Here is a 22,238-nt window from a genome sequence, read left to right as displayed (position 1 = left end):
GCCTTCCCTGGTTGCAGATGCATAATCCCACGTTTAACTGGAATACTGGGGATCTTACCAAATGGGGTAATGAATGCATGATGTCATGTTTTTCTGTTAATTTTATCTCTCTCCCTGAGGAGGTGAACACTCTACCTGAGTTCATTCAGGACTTCGCTGATGTTTTTTCTAAAAAGGCCTCCGAAGTGTTACCTCCTCATAGAGAATTCGATTGCGCAATCGATTTGGTACCAGGAGCTAAGCTCCCTAAGTGTAGGATATTTAATCTCTCTTGTCCCGAACATGAAGCCATGAGAGAGTATATCCAGGAATGCCTGGCTAAGGGTTACATTCGCCCCTCTACTTCTCCGGTAGGTGCTGGCTTCTTCTTCGTAGGGAAGAAGGATGGTGGTCTTAGGCCGTGCATTGACTACCGAAACTTGAATAAGGTCACTGTAAGGAACCAGTATCCCCTTCCTTTGATTCCTGATCTCTTCAATCAGGTTCAGGGGGCCCAATGGTTCTCTAAGTTTGATCTACGGGGGGCTTATAACCTTATCCGCATCAAAGAGGGGGATGAGTGGAAGACTGCGTTTAACACGCCCGAAGGTCATTTTGAATACCTCGTCATGCCCTTTGGGTTGTGTAATGCTCCCGCGGTCTTCCAGAATTTCATAAATGAGATTTTAAGAGACTACCTGGGGGTATTTCTTGTAGTGTACCTTGATGACATACTTGTATTTTCCAAGGACTGGTCCTCCCACATTGAGCATGTCAGGAAGGTGCTCCAGGCCCTTCGGGAAAAAAACTGTTTGCTAAAACCGAAAAATGTGTGTTTGGGGTGCAGGAGATACCATTTTTGGGTCAAATCCTCACTCCTCATGAATTCCGCATGGACCCTGCCAAGGTTCAGGCTGTGGCTGAATGGGTCCAACCTGCCTCCCTGAAGGCGTTACAGTGCTTCCTGGGGTTTGCTAATTATTACAGGAGATTTATTGCTAACTTCCCGGTCATCGCTAAGCCTCTTACGGATCTTACGCGCAAAGGTGCTGACCTCCTCCACTGGCCTCCAGAGGCGGTCCAGGCTTTTGAGGTCCTTAAGAAGTGCTTTATCTCGGCCACTGTGCTGATTCAGCCTAACCAAATGGAGCCATTCATCGTGGAGGTTGACGCCTCCGAGGTGGGAGTGGGTGCTGTCTTGTCCCAGGGTACCAGGTCCCTCACCCATCTCCGTCCCTGTGCCTACTTCTCCAGGAAGTTCTCGCCCACTGAGAGTAACTATGATATTGGCAACCGCGAATTCTTAGCCATTAAATGGGCATTTGAAGAGGGGCGTCACTTCCTGGAGGGGGCTAGGCACCAGGTAACGGTCCTTACCGACCACAAGAATCTGGTTTTCTTAGAATCTGCCCGGAGGCTAAACCGGACACAAACTCGATGGGCGTTATTTTTTACTAGATTCAACTTTTTGGTCACCTATAGGGCTGGGTCTAAAAATATTAAGGCTGATGCACTGTCGCGTAGCTTCATGGCCAGTCCTCCTTCGGAGGAAGATCCTGCATGTGTTTTGCCTCCAGGTATAATCATTTCCTCTGTTGATTCTGACTTAGTCTCCGAAATTGCGGCTGATCAAGGTTCAGCTCACGGGAACCTTCCTGAGAACAAGCTGTTTGTTCCCCTGCAATTCCGGCTAAGGGTACTCAAGGAAAATCATGACTCTGCACTATCTGGCCATCCAGGCATCCTGGGTACCAAGCATCTCATTGCCAGAAACTATTGGTGGTCTGGGTTGCTTAAAGACGTTAAGGCCTACGTCGCCGCTTGTGAAATTTGTGCTAGGTCCAAGACTCCCAGGTCCCGACCAGCGGGCTTACTATGTTCTTTGCCCACTCCCCAGAGACCTTGGACCCATATCTCCATTGATTTTATCACCGATTTGCCTCCATCTCAAGGCAAGTCGGTGGTGTGGGTTGTAGTAGACCGTTTCAGTAAGATGTGCCACTTTGTGCCCCTCAAGAAACTACCCAATGCTAAGACGTTAGCTACCTTGTTTTTCAAACACATCCTGCGTCTCTATGGGGTTCCTGTCAATATTGTTTCTGACAGAGGGGTACAATTTGTTTCATTGTTTTGGAGAGCCTTCTGTAAAAAGTTGGAGATTGATCTGTCCTTCTCCTCAGCCTTCCATCCTGAAACTAATGGCCAAACTGAGAGGACTAATCAGTCTCTAAAACAATATTTAAGGTGTTTTATCTCTGACAGTCAATATGATTGGGTCTCCTTCATTCCCCTCGCCGAATTTTCCCTTAATAACCGGGTCAGTAACTCGTCAGGGGTCTCCCCCTTTTTCTGTAATTTTGGGTTTAATCCATGGTTCTCCTCCGTTTCCCCTGGTAGTTCCAACAATCCCGAGGTAGATGTCGTTCATCAGGAACTATGCACAGTCTGGGCCCAGGTTCAGAAGAACCTAGAGGCGTCCCAGAGCATACAAAAGACTCAGGCAGATAGAAGACGTTCTGCTAACCCCTTGTTTGTGGTCGGGGATCTGGTGTGGCTATCTTCTAAAAATGTGCGCCTTAAAGTCCCGTCCAAAAAATTTGCTCCCCGATATATAGGGCCGTACAAGGTCATTGAAGTCCTTAACCCTGTCTCCTTCCGACTGGAGTTACCCCCGTCTTTTCGAGTACACAACATGTTTCATGCCTCCCTCCTTAAACGCTGCTCCCCGTCCTTGGCTCCCTCGAGGAAACCTCCGGTCCCTGTTCTCACCACTGAAGGGGTAGAATTCGAGGTGGCCAAGATTGTGGACAGCAGGATGGTCCAAGGCTCCCTCCAGTACCTGGTCCATTGGAGAGGATACGGGCCTGAGGAGAGGACTTGGGTACCCGCCCGGGATGTTCACGCTGGGGTGTTGCTCAGGAGGTTCCATCTTCGCTTCCCCAATAAGCCAGGTCCACCTAGAAAGGGTCCAGTGGCCCCTCAAAAGGGGGGGTACTGTAAGGGATCTGCCAGACACAGCTTCTGTGTCGCCGCCCGTGGGTAATCAGTCTGCACCTGCTCCTAAGTCTGAGAGAGTGACACGATCTTCTACCGGTCAGGCTGGGAGGCTAAGGAGTGGGAGAGCCTATCACAGCCTGGCCAGACGGAGCTAGCTCCCGCCCTCTGTCTATTTATACCTGCATTTCCTGCTCCTCCTTTGCCTGTGATTCTTTTCTGTTTCCTGGCTCTGCTGCTCTTGCTATGATTATTGACCTTGCTTCATTTTTTGACCCTGGCTTTACTGACTACGCTCCTGCTCTGTGATTTGTACCTCGTGCACTCCTGGTTTAACTCGGCTCGTTCACTACTCTTGTTGCTCACTGTGTTGCCGTGGGCAACTGCCCCATTTCCCTTAACTTCTGTGTACCCTTGTCTGTTTGTCTGTCTTGCACTTATTGAGCGTAGGGACCGTCGCCCAGTTGTACGCCGTCGCCTAGGACGGGCCGTTGCAAGTAGGCAGGGACTGAGTGGCGGGTAGATTAAGGCTCACCTGTCTGTCTCCCTACCCCGTCATTACACTCAAGGCATTTATTAAAGGTGTTTTCCACCTTCTGACAACTGATGACCAATCCAACGGATAGTTCATCAGTACATGATATGTGGGGGTCTGACAACCATACCCCGCACAGATCAGCTCGTCTGGTGCTTCCGTGCACCTGACGTACAAGCCGGAAGCAGTTGGCTCCGGCCACAGAATGGCAGCCGAGCTGCAGCACGGCTGCTATTCTATGTACGGACTAAACTGCTTCTGGCTCCGTACATAGCATTATGTGTCACAACATCTGTTGCCCGCAGGCCACCAGAGAGGCTGATCGATGCGGGGTACGGGTGTCAGACCCGCACCGATAGTATACTGATGATACCGATGATATACTGATGACCTATCCGGTGGATAGGTCATCAGTTGTCAGAAAATGGAAAACCCCTTTAAGGGGTGTAGTGAGCATTTTGATCCCATAGGTGCTTTCCAGAAACGAATGTGCTGTGGAAAAATTGCAATTTTTCTCCAGATATGCCATTTCAGTGGCAAATATGTTGTGCCCATCTTTTGCCACTGGAGGCACACACCCCACAAATTGTTAAAAGGGTTTTCCTGGGTATAGCGATGCCATATATGTGAAAGTAAACTGCTGTTTGTGCACAGTGTAGGGCTCAGAAGGGGGGGAGCGCCATTTGGCTTTTGGAGCACAGATTTTGTTTGGCAGTAGTTTTGTATAGTGGAGCTTTACAGTTTTTTTAGTTTGTAATGTGGGGGCATAGGTAAGCTGGGCAGAGTACATCAGGGCATAATATGGTGGTATAATATTGAGGTAAAAAAATAAAATATCCACGGATCAGGGGCGTAACTAGGAAAGACTGGGCCCCATAGCAAACTTTTGACTGGGGCCCCCCCTCTGCTGGGTATCACACAACCCCCCTTGTAGATAGTGCCTCCCTATAGATTCCACCACACAGCGCCCCCTATAGATAGCACCATACAGAGCCCCCTGTAGATAACGCCTTACAGCCCCCCTGTAGATAACGCCATACAGCCCCCCTGTAGATAACGCCATATTGCCCCCAAGTAGATAACGCCATACAGCCCCCTGTAGATAACGCCATACAGCCCCCCTGTAGATAACGCCATACAGCCTCCCTGTAGATCACACCATACAGCCCCTCTGTAAATAACGTCTTACAGCCCCTAATCCCCCTGTAGATAACGCCTTACAGCCCCCCTGGAGATAACGCCATACAGCCCCCCTGTAGATAATGCCATACAGCCCCCTGTAGATAACGCCATACAGCCCCCCTGTAGACAACGCCATACAGCCCCCTGTAGATAATGCCATACAGCCCCCCTGTAGATAACACCATACAGCCCCCCTGCAGATAACGCCATACAGCCTCCCCTGTAGATAACGCCATACAGCCTCCCTGTAGATAACGCCATAGAGCCTCCCTGTAAATAACGCCATACAGCCCCCTGTAGATAACGCCATACATCCCCCTGTAGATAACGTCTTACAGCCCCCCCTGTAGATAACGGCATATAGCCCTCCCCTGTAGATAACGCCATACAGACCCCCCTGTAGATAACACCATACAGAACCCCCCTGTAGATAACGCCATACAGACCGCCCTGTAGATAATGCCATACAGACCCCCCCTGTACATAATGCCATACAGACCCCCCCTGTAGATAACGCCATATAGGCCGCCCCACAAAAAAAACGGCCTATAGTTTGTCCTACAAAAGAGATGTTGTAATGGCAGGGGGTAGGGAGACGGACAAGTGAGCCCTAATCTACCCGCCACTCTGACCCTGCCTACTTGCAACGACCCGCCCTAGGCGACGGGGTACAACTGGGCGGCGGTCCCTGCGCTCAGTAAGTGCACGACAAACACGACAAACATACAAAGGAACACAAGCAAGGAAAAGGGGCCGTTGCCCACGGCAACACCGTGAGCAACCAGAGTGGTGAACGAGTCGAGTCAAGCCAGGAGTGTGCGAGGTACAAAACGAAAAGCAGAAGAGTAGTCGGTAAGCCAGGGTCTGTATGGAGCAGGATCAAAAATAGCAGGAGCTGTAGCTGGGCCAGGAAACCACAAGGAGGGAAACACAAGCAATAACAAGCACCGAGGGACAGGAAGTGCAGGCTTAAATAGACCGAGGGCGGGAGCTAGCTGAGTCTGGCCAGGTTACGATAGGCTCTCCCACTCCTAAGCCTGCCAGCCTGAATGGTGGAAGCAGGAGTCAGTCTCAGGGATGTATTCTCAGGTGCTGACTGATTAGTTCTGGGAGTTAACCCCGAAGCTGTGCCTGGCAGATCCTTTACAGTACCCCCCCTTTTATGAGGGGCCACCGGACCCTTTATAAGTGGACCTGGCTTACTGGGGAAACGCAGGTGGAACCTCCTGACCAATACCCCAGCGTGAACATCCCGGGCGGGTACCCAAGTCCTCTCCTCGGGCCCGTATCCTCTCCAATGGACCAGGTACTGGAGGGAGCCTTGGACCATCTTGCTGTCCACAATCCTGGCCACCTCGAATTCCACCCCCTCCGGGGTGAGGATGGGAACAGGAGGTCTCCTCGAGGGAGCCAAGGACGGGGAGCAGCGTTTGAGGAGGGAGGCATGAAACACGTCGTGTATCCGAAAAGACGGGGGTAACTCCAGCCGGAAGGAGACAGGATTGAGGACCTCAATGACCTTATATGGCCCAATAAACCGGGGAGCAAACTTCTTGGACGGAACCTTGAGACGCAAGTTCCTAGACGACAACCACACCAGATCCCCGACCATAAACAGGGGGTTAGCAGAACGTTTTTTATCAGCCTGAGTTTTTTGTACGCTCTGGGACACCTCTAGGTTTTTCTGAACCTGGGCCCAGACTGTGCACAGTTCCCGATGAACGACCTCTACCTCGGGATTGTTGGAACTACCAGGTGAAACGGAGGAGAACCGTGGATTAAACCCAAAATTACAAAAAAAAGGAGAGACCCCTGACGAGTTACTGACCCGGTTATTAAGGGAAAATTCGGCGAGGGGAATGAAAGAGACCCAATCGAATTGACAGTCAGAGACAAAACACCTTAAGTATTGTTCTAGAGATTGATTAGTCCTCTCCGTTTGGCCATTGGTTTCAGGATGGAAGGCAGAGGAGAAGGACAGATCAATCCCCAACTTCATACAGAAGGCTCTCCAAAACAATGAAACAAATTGTACCCCTCTGTCCGAAACAATATTGACAGGGACCCCATGGAGACGCAGGATGTGTTTGACAAACAAGGTAGCCAACGTTTTGGCGTTGGGTAGTTTCTTGAGGGGCACAAAGTGGCACATCTTACTGAAGCGGTCCACCACCACCCACACCACCGACTTGCCTTGGGATGGAGGCAAATCGGTGATAAAATCCATGGAGATATGTGTCCAAGGTCTCTGGGGAATGGGCAACGAACGCAGTAAGCCCGCTGGTCGGGACCTGGGAGTGTTGGACCTAGCACAAACCTCACAAGCGGCGACGTAGGCCTTAACGTCTTTAGGCAACCCAGGCCACCAATAATTTCTGGTAATGAGGTGTTTGGTACCCAGGGTGCCTGGATGGCCAGATAGTGCGGAGTCATGATTTTCCCTAAGTAACCTTAGCCGGAATTGCAGGGGAACAAACAGCTTGTTCTCAGGAAGGTTCCCGGGAGCTGCACCTTGATCAGCAGCAATATCAGAGACTAAATCAGAATCGATCGAGGAAATGATTATACCTGGAGGCAAAATACAAGCAGGATCTTCCTCCGAAGGAGGGCTGGCCATGAAGCTACGCGACAGTGCATCAGCCTTAATATTTTTAAACCCAGCCCTATAGGTAACCAAAAAATTGAATCTGGTAAAAAATAACGCCCATCGAGCTTGTCTCGGGTTTAGCCTCCGGGCAGATTCTAGGAAAACCAGATTCTTGTGGTCGGTAAGGACCGTTACCTGGTGCCTAGCCCCCTCCAGGAAGTGGCGCCACTCTTCAAATGCCCATTTAATGGCTAAGAGTTCGCGGTTGCCAATATCATAGTTACTTTCAGTTGGCGAAAACTTCCTGGAGAAGTAGGCACAGGGGCGGAGATGGGTGAGGGACCTGGTACCCTAGGACAAGACAGCCCCCACTCCCACCTCAGATGCGTCAACTTCCACGATAAATGGCTCCATTTGGTTGGGCTGAACCAGCACCGGGGCCGAGACAAAGCACTTCTTAAGGACCTCAAAAGCCTGGACAGCCTCAGGAGGCCAGTGGAGGAGATCAGCACCTTTGCGAGTGAGGTCCGTAAGGGGCTTAGCGATGACCGAGAAGTTAGCAATAAATCTCCTGTAATAATTAGCGAACCCCAAAAAACACTGTAACGCCTTCAGGGAGGCAGGTTGGACCCATTCCGCCACAGCCTGAACCTTGGCGGGGTCCATGCGAAATTCATGAGGAGTGAGGATTTGACCCAAAAATGGAATCTCCTGTACCCCAAACACACATTTTTCGGTTTTGGCAAACAGTTTATTTTCCCGAAGGACCTGGAGCACCTTCCTGACATGCTCAATGTGGGAGGACCAGTCCTTGGAAAACACCAGTATGTCATCAAGGTACACTACCAGAAAAATCCCCAGGTAATTTCTCAAAATCTCATTTATGAAATTCTGGAAGACCGCAGGGGCATTACACAACCCAAAGGGCATGACGAGGTATTCGAAATGGCCTTCGGGCGTGTTAAACGCAGTCTTCCACTCATCCCCCTCTTTGATGCGAATAAGGTTATACGCCCCCCGTAGATCCAATTTAGAAAACCATTGGGCCCCCTGAACCTGATTAAAGAGATCAGGAATCAAAGGAAGGGGATACTGGTTCCTTACCGTGACCTTATTCAGGCTACGGTAGTCAATGCATGGCCTAAGACCACCATCCTTCTTCCCCACGAAGAAGAAGCCAGCACCTACCGGAGAAGAAGAGGGACGAATGTAACCCTTGGCCAGGGATTCCTGGATATACACTCTCATAGCTTCACGTTCGGGACAAGAAAGATTAAATATCCTACCCTTAGGAAGCTTAGCTCCTGGTACCAATTCGATAGCGCAATCGTATTCTCTATGAGGAGGTGACACTTCGGAGGCCTCCCTAGAGAAAACATCAGCGAAGTCCTGAACAAACTCTGGTAGCGTATTCGCCTCCTTAGGGGGAGAAATAGAATTAACAGAAAAACATGACGTACAACATTCATTACCCCATTTGGTTAGCTCCCCAGTATTCCAGTCAAACGTAGGATTATGCAACTGCAACCAGGGAAGACCTAGAACCAAATCATACGATAATCCCAGCATCAACGGTACAGAGCATTGCTCCAAATGCATGGAGCCAACAAGGAGTTCAAAAACAGGGGTATGCTGTGTAAAATAACCATTAGCAAGAGGAGTGGAGTCGATACCCACTACCGGGACAGGTTTAGGCAAATCAATCAGAGGCATAGCAAGGGACATAGCAAATTCCACAGACATGATATTAGTAGAGGACCCTGAATCCACGAAGGCACTGCCGGTAGCAGACCTACCACCAAAAGAGACCTGAAAGGGAAGCAAGATCTTAGTACGTTTCATATTTACGGGAAATACCTGTGCGCCCAAGTGACCTCCCCGATGATCACTTAGACGCGGAAGTTCTCTGGCTGCAATCTTACGCTTAGGACAGTTGTTCACTTGATGCTTGTCGTCCCCACAGTAGAAGCAGAGACCATTCTTCCTGCGGAATTCTCTACGTTGTTGGGGGGACACGGAGGCCCCGAGTTGCATAGGTATCTCTGAATCTTTCGGGGAGGAACGAAGCAACGGAGCTTCGGGAGGCATCATGGGGGAGTCGGAGGAGAAAACACATAAATAACAAGCACCGAGGGACAGGAAGTGCAGGCTTAAATAGACCGAGGGCGGGAGCTAGCTGAGTCTGGCCAGGTTACGATAGGCTCTCCCACTCCTAAGCCTGCCAGCCTGAATGGTGGAAGCAGGAGTCAGTCTCAGGGATGTATTCTCAGGTGCTGACTGATTAGTTCTGGGAGTTAACCCCGAAGCTGTGCCTGGCAGATCCTTTACAGATGTATCCCCTATCCACAGCATAGGGGATACATGTGTGATCGCTGGCAGCGATAAGGAGAACGGGGGACCAAAAGTTCCCCGAAGTTCTCCATTACAAACCTCGGACTTCCGTCGTCTGCGCAGTTCAATAAAAATTAAAGGAGCGCTGGTCACGCATGCGCACAAGTGCGACCGGTGCACAAGTCATTTCTATGGAGCTGCCGACAGGCCCCGGAAGTCCGAGGTTTGTCATGGAGAACTTCGGGGGACTTTCTGTCCCCCGTTCTCCTTATCGCTGGGCGTCCCAGCGATCACACATGTATCCCCTATCCTGTGGATAGGGGATGCATGTCTTTTGTAGGAACAACCCCTTCAGTGGCGTCGCGCTGTAGCAGCCATAGCAGCTGCTAGCGGAGCCTTCGGCCATGGGGGGGCCGTGCCAGCGGGTGGCACAGGGCCCCTAATGCTGCGGGTCCCGTAGCAGTCGCTACGGCTGCTATAGCGGTAGTTACGCCACTGCCACGGATGTTTGTTACGCTTTGAAGCAATCCTTTATGCACAGGGCAGTTCGCACTGATAAATGTTGTCCTTTCTTAGCCCCCTTTTGGTACACACTCTGCACCTTTGCAGTTTGGGAAATTTTGCTAGGAAAGTTTTGTTCTGGTACAACACGGGCACCCTCGCTTCCAGCAGATATGTCTGAGACATCCCCTTCCTGGTTCTCAAATATTAGGCCTTTATATCTATGACCTACTTTTACACAATAAAACATTAAAAAAGATATCATGTTTTTGGTTTGCCATATTCAAAGGCTGGGTTCACACGACCTATTTTCATGCCTCTTTTTACGTCAGAAAATAGGGCTACAATACGTCGGCAAACATCTGCCCATTCATTTGAATGGGTTTGCCGACGTACTGTGCAGACAACCTGTCATTTAAGCGTCGTCGTTTGAGACGTAATTTGAGCCGTTCTTCATTGAACTCAATGAAGCACAGCTCAAAATTTACGGCTGTCAGAGAAGCCTCGCAAAATGCGAGGAGGAGCAATTACGGCTGAAACGAGGCAGCTGTTTTCTCCAGAAAACAGTCTGTCTTTTCAGACGTAAAAGCCTCTCATCGTGTGCACATACCCTTAGAGCCATAACTTTCTTGCTTTTCTGTCTACGGAGCTGCAAGGAGGATTGTTTTTGCGGGACGAGCTATATATTTTTAATCACTTCTTATCCTATTTTTTGGAAGGCAAGTTTACCAAAAACAGTAATTCCACATAGTTTTGTTTTTTTTCATTATTTTCTATACAGCGTTCACTGTGCATTATAAATGACATGTTAACTTTTTTTGCTTGTCAGTATGATTCTGGGCATACCAAATTTATATATTTTTTTATGTTTTACAACTTTTTGCGCCATAAAATAACTTTTTGTAAAAATAATGTATATTTTCTGTTGCCATGTTCTGAGAACCATAACTTAATTTTTACAACAACGGAGCTGTATGAGGGCTTGTTTTTTTTCACAACAAGTTGTCGTTTTTATTGGTACCATTTTTGGATACATGTGACTTTTTGATCACTTTTTATACCAATTTTTGGAAGGCAAGGTAACCAAAAAACAGCAACTCTAGCATAGTTTTTTTTTGTTGTTTTTTTACGGCGTTCACCACTCGGGATAAATATCATAACATTTTTATAGTTCAGGCGGTTACAGAAGTAGCGATACCAATTATGTATAGTTTATTTTAATTTTTAACAACAATAAAGCACTTAATAAGGAAAAAAGGTTGGTTTTTTTTTCTTTTATTGCTTGAAACTTTTAGCTTTTTAAAAAAAAAATTCACTTTTTTCACTTAGGGTATGTTCACACACTTAACAAAAAATGTCTGAAAATACAGAGGTGTTTTCAGAGAAAACAACCTCATATTTTCAGGCGTTTTTGAAGCTGAAAATTTAGCTTCTTTTAATTTGGAGCTTCTTTTGAGGCTTCTTTTCAGGCGTTTTTTGAGGTATTTTTCATAGTTTTCAATGGCAAATCAGCTTCAAAAAACGCCCCAAGAAGTGACATGCAGTTCTTTTTACAGAGCGTCTTTCTACGCTGCGTTTTTTAAAACAGCGGCGTAAAAAGACGCCCCGTATGAACTAAATGCTGTTTTTCCCATTGATTTCAATGGGCAGATGTTTGCAGGCGTTCAGCTTCCGTTTTTTCAGGCATTTTTTGAGGCGTAAACGCCCCAAAATACGCCTAAAAACACTGCGTGTGAACATACCCTCAATCTCACTAGAGGACTTGAAGGTCCAACTCTCTGGTTGATATTGAAATACATAGCACTACCTACTTAGTGCAATACATTAGAACAGTCAGTGTCACACTGACAGGCAGCCTATTAGGTCCTAATAGGCTTCCATACTTGGCAGACCAGGAGGCCATTGTTAGGCCTCTGGCTGCCATAGCAGCCACCCCCCCCCCCCCCCCGCAATTGCGTTGTGGGGATGCCGATCAACTACAAAAAACTTGGATGCCGTGGTCGCTTTTGACCGCGGCACCTGAGGAGTTAATGGCGGGGATTGGAGCTAGCTTCGGTCCCCGCTGTTACTGCAGGGTGTCAGCTGTAACATACAGCTGACACCTGCGGCTGATGGCATGGGATCAGCTTCTGAGCCCCTACCATCTTTGTGTCATAAGTATACAACATTTTTGTGTGAAGCACTAGCATTCCATGACGTATACTTATGACAAATGTCGGTAAGGGGTTAATAGTTATTAATTCATAATAATGCATCTAAAATTAACACATTTTCTTACAAAGCACTGACTTATATTGGGTGTTACTGGTTAGCATATGGGAATGCCTATGGGGTCACTCTTAATAACTAGGCTAAAAATCCCAAGATAAAATGTGACAGTACAAATTAAACCAAAATGCGGTGAGTTGTCATTTAAAATTAAAGAGAGTTTATTATTAACAATACATATATAATATTTAGACCTTTAGTTAGCAGCAACAGTCTGATCCAGCCAGGATCTAAGGACTGTAACTCTAGCATAAACTCCAGGAGAAGATGTAGAACAAGAAGAACTACCCCAGGACACAATACCAGCTAAGGTCCAAGCTCCATTTCTCTGGCACACAAGAGGTCCACCAGAGTCACCCTGAAAATAAAGTAGAAGAAAAGAAATAAGCATGTGCATACAAATACAAGAACATTTTGTTTCTCGGTCCTATGGTTGTCAAACAATAGATTTTTTGCATGAGCACTAGTGTAATGGGATATGTGTAATGATTTATTTTCCACAGGTAGTCAGATTCAATAGCTAGATCTAAATTTGTTCAATAAATGCATATACACAGAGGAGGCCAACAGATGAGATTTAATCTATCTAATGACTCTTAAAGGGAACATGTCACCAGCATTTCACCTATTGAACTCTGCTCACCCCTCGCTAGCCTCTGCTGTCAAAAGTTCATTGCCGTTATCCCCTCTCCTAAACTCCTCCTCCAACTGTAAATAATGGTCTGCAAACATTTCGCGCCTTTTATGGTAATAATCCGTCAGTCTCATTAGTTCCTATTCTTATGCCCGCCCATCGCCAAAAGCTGACCCACCCTTCAATCAAGAGTAAGCTTTCACTCAAAAGTAAGGAGGCGGGTTAACTCTGAAAGGCTCGAGGTATGAAGATATGACTTTTTTCAAACGAAGATATGAGTCTTCACACGGTGCTGGAACACTAAAAATCTGAATACTAAAGGTACAGAGCCAACTTAGATGATAATTATAGGATATATAGAAATGATTTTTCACCCACTACCTCCAAGTATTGCTGGTTTAAAAGGTGAAATGCTGGTGACAGGTTCCCTTTAAGCCCCTATTACACCAGCCGAGACACCGTTGATCAGCGCTCGTTGACTCCTGTCACAAGGAGCTATATATGGGGACAAGCAGTCGTTACTTCGATCGCTCGTCCCAATACATTATTATCATGTCGACAGCGCGCCTCCCTGTTTACAGCCTCCGACAACGATAAGATTTTACTTTTTTAAAACGATACGATCAGCAGGTAAACGAGCCTCTTTAATCTGCTGATCGCTGCCCTGTTTACACAGGGAAATTATCGGAAATTATCATAGAACACTTGTCTACCCGATAATCAGTGTAAAACCCCCTTTAGATCTTCTCAAACTGATCCATAAAAATTATGTGCTCTTTTTAGTAGAATGGATTCTGTTGGTGGTTTAATTATCAGAAATAATATAAATGATTTCTTTTATTAGAATGCCATCACTTCTTGTGTCGGGTGGTGAACAAAAAGGTCTGTTGGTAATAGGATTAGATTAAATGTTATTGTTGTCTCTTAAATATGCCTGTAATAACCAAAACATTTTCCCACAAATGACGAGAAGATAATAAACAGAACATGACTATGAATATGTATAATATACCATGCAGGAGGAGGCACCAGATGCTCCAGCACAGATCATGGTGCTTGTGATTTTGCTTCCCCAGTAAGTCTGACAGTTAGTATTGGTCAGAAGAGGCAGAGCCACCTGCTGCAGTTTGCTTGGTGTAACTTGTGCTAGAAGACAAAAGAACATTCAAACACTATATACAGTGAAGGAAATAAATATTTGATCCCTTGCTGATTTTGTAAGTTTGCCCACTGTCAAAGACATAAACAGTCTAGAATTTTTAGGCTAGGTTAATTTTACCAGTGAGAGATAGATTATATAAAAAAAAAAAAAAAAAAAAGAAAATCACATAGTCAAAATTATATATATTTATTTGCATTGTGCACAGAGAAATAAGTATTTGATCCCCTACCAACCATTAAGCGTTCAGCCTCCTCCAGACCAGTTACATGCTCCAAATCAACTTGGTGCCTGCATTAAAGACAGCTGTCTTACATGGTCACCTGTATAAAAGACTCCTGTCCACAGACTCAATTAATCAGTCTGACTCTAACCTCTACAACATGGGCAAGACCAAAGAGCTTTCTAAGGATGTCAGGGACAAGATCATAGACCTGCACAAGGCTGGAATGGGCTACAAAACCATAAGTAAGATGCTGGATGAGAAGGAGACAACTGTTGGTGCAATAGTAAGAAAATGGAAGACATACAAAATGACTGTCAATCGACATCGATCTGGGGCTCCATGCAAAATCTCACCTCGTGGGGTATCCTTGCTCCTGAGGAAAGTGAGAGCTCAGCCGAAAACTACACGGGGGGAACTTGTTAATGATCTCAAGGCAGCTGGGACCACAGTCACCCAGAAAACCATTGGTAACACATTACGCCGTAATGGATTAAAATCCTGCAGTGCCCGCAAGGTCCCCCTGCTCAAGAAGGCACATGTACAGGCCCGTCTGAAGTTTGCAAATGAACATCTGGATGATTCTGAGAGTGATTGGGAGAAGGTGCTGTGGTCAGATGAGACTAAAATTGAGCTCTTTGGCATTAACTCAACTCGCCGTGTTTGGTGGAAGAGAAATGCTGCCTATGACCCAAAGAACACCGTCCCCACTGTCAAGCATGGAGGTGGAAACACACAGGACTACTTCACCGCATCAATGGGAGAATGGATGGAGCCATGTACCGTCAAGTGACAACCTCCTTCCCTCCACCAGGACATTAAAAATGGCTCGTGGCTGGGTCTTCCAGCACGACAATGACCCGAAACATACAGCCAAGGCAACAAAGGAGTGGCTCAAAAAGAAGCACATTAAGGTCATGGAGTGGCCTAGCCAGTCTCCAGACCTTAATCCCATCGAAAACTTATGGAGGGAGCTGAAGATCCGAGTTGCCAAGCGTCAGCCACGAAATCTTAATGATTTACAGATAATCTGTAAAGAGGAGTGGGCCAAAATTCCATCTAACATGTGTGCAAACCTCATCATCAACTACAAAAAATGTCTGACTGCTGTGCTTGCCAACAAGGGTTTTGCCACCAAGTATTAAGTCTTGTTTGCCAAAGGGATCAAATACTTATTTCTCTGTGCACAATGCAAATAAATATATATAATTTTGAATATATGATTTTCTGTTTTTTTTTTTAGATAATCTATCTCTCACTGGTAAAATTAACCTAGCCTAAAAATTCTAGACTGTTCATGTCTTTGACATGTGGGCAAACTTACAAAATCAGCAAGGGATCAAATACTTATTTCCTTCACTGTACATTACTTCTCAAAGTTCTGGAGATCAAACTTAGGTCCTCTAGGTATCACTAGATTGGGTAGCACATTATGCCAGATGAGAGCCTACATACATCTACTGGATCATAACGTCTAACATCTGTAATTACTGTCCAGCAGTTTCCTACCTGCAGCATTTACGTAGCCCCATCCAGTAGTGACACATCTCTCTCCTCCATTGAATACATCAGCAGTGGCACCAATGCACACAGGTGACACACGAGTGTTGAATGTAGCAGCACTGGTGAGCTTCAGAAGGGTGATGTCATTAGAAATAGTAAAGGAGCTATAGCTGGGATGTCTGAAGACCTGTTAAAATAAAAATTACAAAAAGTCTTAGAAATGGCTATTTATAAAATCTTATTTCTGAGCCAAAATGAACAGACTTGAAGTACATGATTCCAGTACTTATGCTTACTCTAGAAATGGTTTTAGTTTGAATAGCCTCAACAGAGGAGGAACGGTCATATTCACCCAAAATTACACGGTGGGAGGTTCTGTGTGTAAAACAGGAACAAAAATTATTTGGCATTCATGAAATCCACAATACTCCAATGTCAAACTGCATGAACTATACTATTAAACACTGATACTAGCATAGACATTAGCATTGCCATAGCATTTCCTCATTTACATAGGGCAATTACTATTAGAAACATTCACAATCATTTCATCCGAATGATAATTATTATATGGCATGTTAAGTTAGTAAATTTTCTGTGGCTGTTCTGCTGTGGTTTTATCTTCCATGAGTGTTCTCTTCTAAAAATCGGTAATACGTATTCAGATCTATGCTGTGCATTAATAGGTTGCATGAAGTAAGAATCAATATAAAACAAAGTGGAATTACTGAAAAATGTACTGAAAAATAGCATGACACTTGGAGGATGCAGTGGGCTCCATTATTCTACCAACTTGTGGAGGTCCCAGGTCACAAATGCCCATCAACTGTCTTCTTAATGGCTCATTGACATTTCAGAAGATAGTTAAAACCAGTGCTTTATTTTTAATTAAATAATTTATACATGACTTACGTGACGCCACAGTGAGCAGCAGTGACAACCCAAAGACTGTTGATCAGAGAACCACCACAGAAGTGGAATCCAGTGACCTCCTGTAGATATTTAAACAAAACTATCAACGTAATGTAAAACTAACCTACATATACCGGATATCTTTATTACAGTATGTGGCACTACCATAATTCCTAGACAGCTCACCCATTGTCATACAATTATTTTTGACTCAGATGTGTCCTTTACTTCTTGATTACTTACACGCTGATGTCACCTGCACCTCAAAAACATCTCAGAATTTGACCTCTCCTCACTGTGGAACCAGACAAAACTCTAATCGCTGCTCTGATTTTTTTCTCCCCTTGGCTATAGAAACTCATTACTAATTGATATTCCCCTTACTAAACTATTCCTTCTTCAATCAATCCTGAATGTATCAAGTTTTATCCTTCTGTCCATCCGATAAAGTAATGCCTATACCCTGTTCCAGTCACTGCACTGGTTGCCCTTTCCCTGTAGAATTCAATTCAGACTTAAAACTCATGTCTACAAAGATCTCCACAATGCTGCACCTCCATAAATTTCCTCCCTCATCTCTGCCTACCGCCCCGCCCGTACTCTACGTATCTTCTGCCAGCGATTTAAAGGTGTTGTTTGAGATTAAATAACTTTGTGTTAATGCTTGTAATTTATCGCTGTAAATACATTTGTAATATACTTACATTTTCCAAAGTGGCCCCATTTCCAGATCCTGCCGTGGGGTACTTGACGGGTGACGTCACTCTCTGCACTGGCTCTGGCCGCTGTGTTGATCTTCAATTCTTTTCCGGGTATACGGCAAGTCACTTGTGACGTGCCCTGTATGGGCTATTCTTTTGTAACGTGCATGCGCGGCCTCTGCTGTTATCTCGAGAACAGCAGGGACCGCAACAACAGCAGTGACAGCGCATGCGCTTTACGGGCTGTGCAGCAGAGTGACGTCAACCGTCAAGTACACCACGGCAGATCTGGAAACGGGGCCACTTTGGAAAATGTATGTATATTACAAATGTATTTACATTTATAAATTACAAGCATTAACACAAAGTCATTTAATCTCGAACAACCCCTTTAAGATTAACATCCTCCATAAACCAAATCTCCACTCCCGTCTTCAAGCTTTTCTCGTGCTGCACCAGTGCTCTGGAATGTGTTATCCCGGAGAATCAGATGAATTCCCAACATCTACAGCTTTAAGCAAGCCCTGAAAACACATCTTTTTAGGAAGGCTTATCACATTCCCTCATTTGAATACTCTCCTTTTTAACACCCTTACATTATTCATCAGGACCCGATGCCTTCATTTCATTGATCAATATCTGCCACACATGTATCCTAATGCACTTTATATCTGCGCATGCACAGATACTGACTGGGTAACAGACTCATGAAGCTTTATGTTTACGTAGTCGGAAATAACTGTTGGAAGCTGTAAATCCCTTTCTATGATGAGGACAGGAGTTTCTTCAGACTCTTGTACACAGTGTACCAGACAAATATAATGAGGATACGCTAACCTTGTGAATAAAGAAGCAGCTCATCCTGGCAAATGTAAAGAGCAGTACAGGGCATGTACTACTGTGCTGTAGGGAGACGCTACTAGACAACCAATCAGTGCATGCGCTTCATAAATACTGGTTTTTAATTGTAAGGGCATTGTAACTTAAGGGACCAATGAACAAAATAAGCACTTTTTAAATTTTGTGTGACCCCTATTTTGTCATAGATTGTAAGCTCTTGCGAACAGGGCCCTCACTCCCCTTGTTTGAATTGTTGATTACTTGTCACTCTGTAATGTCTGATTTTGTTTGTTCCCTCTGACTTGTAAAGTGCTGTGGAAAATGTTAGCACTAGACAAATACAGATTTGATAACCTATCCTGTTGATAGATGATAAGTTGTACTAGGAGGATAACACCTTTAACCCCTTAACGACCGGCGTATTGCATTTTTACGTCATTCGGAGTAGTTCTTCTGAAGTGCAGCCTTTTCACGTCGGCGCATCAGAAGAAATTTTCCCGCTTCATGCGGGGGGCTTCAGGGCATTATATTTAACCCCTCAGATGCGGCACTCAATAGCGAGCGCTGCATCTGAGTGATTTTAGAGGGAGGGGCTCCCTCTCTCACCCCGCCTTCATCGCGAGGTGCCGATGGTTTCTATGGCAGCCTGGGGCCTAAGAAAGGCATGGCCTAACAGATGCCTGTCAGTTTTACACTATAGTACTACAATATTGCAGTGTATTATAATAGCAATCAAAAGTTTGCACAGTAAAGTCCCCTAGTGGGACTAAAAAAAAAAAGTTTAAAAAAAAGTAAAATAGAGTTTGACAGAAATAAATAAATGTCCCAAGTAAAAAAAAATTAAAAACCAACTTTTTCCCCTTACAAAATACCTTATTATTAAAAAATTTAAAAGTTACTCACATTTGGTATCGCCGCGTCCGTAACGAACCCAACTATAAAGCTATTACATTATTTAACCCACATAGTAAACACCGTAACAAATAAAATAAAAAACAACACCAGAATTGCTGTTTTCTGTTCATCCTGCCTTCAAAAGAATTTGATAAAAAGTGATGAAACAGTCGCATGTACACCAAAATGGTACCAATAAAAACTACAAGTCGTCCCGCAAAAAAAAGCCCTCAAACAGCTGCATCGGTCGAAAAATAGAAAAGTTATGGCTCTTAAAATATGGCGACACAAAAGCAAATAATTTTGAAAAAAAAGTGTTTTTACTTTGTAAAAGTAGGAAAACATAAAAAATCAATATACATTTGGTATCGCCGTAATCGTAATGGCCCGCTGAATAAAGTTATTATTTTTTTTATACCACACGGTAAACAGTGTAAAATTAAGACGCAAAAAAAAAAAAGCTACATTTCAGTTTTTTTTTTACAGTACCTCACTAAAATGTTATTAAATAGTTATTCAATAAATTATATGTACCCCAAAATGGTGCTATTATAAAATACAACTTGTCCTGCAAAAAAAAGTCCTTATACAGCTATGTCGACGCAAAAATAAAAAAGTTATAGCTCTTTGAATGCGACGATGGAAAAACTTAAAAAATTGCTTGGTCATTAAGGTTTAAAATACCTTCGGTATTAAGGAATTAAGCACTAAGCCAATTTTCGCTTTATGGACTACAGGATTCTTTTTGTTTTTGCCTCCTTATATTCTGACAGTCAATTTTTTTAATTTTTTTTGTCTTTGTTTTTTTGTGGGACCAATTGCAGATATTTTACATATCATTTTGAGGTACTTAGAAGTTAATGCTAAATTTATGAAGTATAATGCAGAATGCATGACAAAAGCAAAACTGCTATAGCTTTTTATTAAGCTGTCTACAATACTATACAAAATAAAATAAAAATGATTTATTTAACAAACAATGTTTATTATGTTTTTCTATTGAATCATTATTTTTATTAATCATAAAATGTATTTAAATAATTTAAAAAAAAATTGTCTCATTAGGGGAGCAATTTTTTTAAACTGTATGTCTATATGACATTATATGACTGACTAAAAAAATAAAATATTTGAAGCAGCACAAACCCAGTCTGACGTAATGTAATCCTCAGAAAAAGCGTGGTTGAACAGCAGCACACGTCTCCCAAATTTCAATCAATATGTTCTTTTATTGGTCAAACATCCAGTAAAAAATGCCAACGTTTCGACCCGTGACAAGTGGAGGGTCTTTCTCAAGCCTGTTTCTCAGAAAACATGAACGGAAGCCCGACACTGATATGAACAGGCCCTAAGTCTTCAACTCAAACTATTTTCAGTTATAAATGGGGGGCATAGCAAGTTTTAGGAATGTTTTAGGATGTAGCGAGTTCATAAATGCCAATTCCCTACACCGCATTACTTTTAAATGATGGATTTTAAAAATAAATAAACAATACAGTATATAAAATCATAGTACTGTACCTGCAAAGACACCTGCCATGGCCATGAACCAGAAACTGCATTCTCACCATTCACCACCCTGGCATAACCAGAAAGGACTGGCTGGATGCTTGGCACACCACAGCCTGAGGAATAAATGTATAATAGATATAAATTTAAAGAAGCACTCCAGCCATTTTTATTTGTTTTGCCTATATAGTGCAGCATAGGCTGATCTTAAAGAATAATGTAAAGGCTCCTGTTTATACCTTGTGTATACCTGTTCTAGTTGATGTGCCATTTATGGGTTGTCTGCCATCTTGGTTCCATTTTCCCCTCTGATATGGTTCCCCTAATGCAAACTACAATTCCCGTAATGCTTCTGGCTTTGCAGAGACAGAGGGGGCAGAGTCTCATGACACTGCACTTACTCTGCTCTGTCCTAACTAAGTGCAGCAAGTGATAGATCAGTGACACAGAACTACTGTCCTCACACTACTGAATCTCAATGTAGTTTTTACACAGGAGACAGTGAGGAGCAGCATCTCATAGAAATACACTGGACTCTCTAAACACAGCACTCACAGATAGTACAGATAGACAGTCTGAGTCAGGGAAGTTTTATAACTCTGCAGCTAATTATTGTATGGACTCACCTATTATATTACTGCACTCCAGCTCCCTTAGATAGGTAAGAAATTATCTCTTCAGAAGCATGGGGGACATACAGAGGAGCAAGGAGAGTGGAGCTGGGTGAAGAGGGGAAGGGTCTCAGAGCTGCCAGGAGGGATGTGATTGGTGATGATGTAATCCTGTATTACACAGGAAGTCAGCCACACAGGAGAAATTACCTCCTGTCTACACATGAGAGCATGGTCTATTCTGGTGGTCAGACTGAGATCACATGACACAGCTGCCCATAATGAAATGGTTCAAAATGTATAACTGCAACTGAGCTGGGAAGAAACAAATGACACTGCTAGAATATTGCTAGTACGTTAGCATTACTTGTGCAAAAAAATATATACTACTGACATGCTTATACATACCATAGGTACCCCCTAGCAAGGCAAGGCAGGAAAGAAACCACAGAAATGCCATAGTGATAAGTGGAGCATGAATAGGTTTTGAGCAGTTTATATACCCTCAAGTAGCAATTTAAAATAGTTCTACATGAGATAATGTTATCAGGTAACCTTGAAACAATTATAGAAAATCTTAACAGGTGGAGTTGGGGAAAAATATGTGTGGTTGAACACAACAGGTGTTAGAAAAGAAACGTAACGGATTTCCTCCATGTGACCTAACTGGTAGTTTATTATGACCATATTAAATAGTTTTCATTATATACTATTGACGGTATTAAGTTTGATAAATATATTTAGCATTTACTTTAGTATAGTTGATAAACTATGCATTGAATATATACTTTACATTAAAGATGCATTTTTCATGGGATTCATATGCTATTGCTCTGTCACATACACTTTTGCACATGTTCTAACCCATTATTTGG

The 22,238-nt window shown here is 44.2% G+C and overlaps 1 protein-coding gene across 1 annotated transcript; it reads right to left on the bottom strand.

Annotated features, from left to right (window-relative positions):
- Positions 1-12,573: 12,573 nt before the first annotated feature.
- Positions 12,574-21,823, bottom strand: LOC142660303 (chymotrypsinogen A-like). Its single transcript, XM_075836900.1, has 7 exons — positions 21,772-21,823; positions 20,765-20,868; positions 16,809-16,888; positions 16,193-16,271; positions 15,903-16,083; positions 14,024-14,157; positions 12,574-12,735 (listed from the first exon to the last, which is right to left on the bottom strand). Exons 1-7 carry the CDS (start codon positions 21,821-21,823, stop codon positions 12,574-12,576), a joined length of 792 nt encoding a protein of 263 aa, XP_075693015.1.
- Between the last annotated feature and the right edge of the window lie 415 nt (positions 21,824-22,238).

Source organism: Rhinoderma darwinii, chromosome 9 (genome assembly GCF_050947455.1).
Source record: "Rhinoderma darwinii isolate aRhiDar2 chromosome 9, aRhiDar2.hap1, whole genome shotgun sequence".
NCBI lineage: Eukaryota > Metazoa > Chordata > Amphibia > Anura > Rhinodermatidae > Rhinoderma > Rhinoderma darwinii.
Note: the sequence above shows the minus strand (reverse complement) of the source record. Positions and strands in the feature narration are given on the sequence as shown.

What these genes read in the sequence shown, in the direction of transcription:
- LOC142660303 (XM_075836900.1), bottom strand. Translation starts at nt 21,823, where the DNA reads ATGGCATTTCTGTGGTTTCTTTCCTGCCTTGCCTTGCTAGGGGGTACC. An exon ending in AAACTAAAACCATTTCTAGA is followed by an intron (nt 16,084 to 16,192) that starts GTAAGCATAAGT and finishes TTATTTTAACAG; the next exon opens with GTCTTCAGACATCCCAGCTA. An exon ending in CTGGTGCCTCCTCCTGCATG is followed by an intron (nt 12,736 to 14,023) that starts GTATATTATACA and finishes CTTTATTTTCAG; the next exon opens with GGTGACTCTGGTGGACCTCT.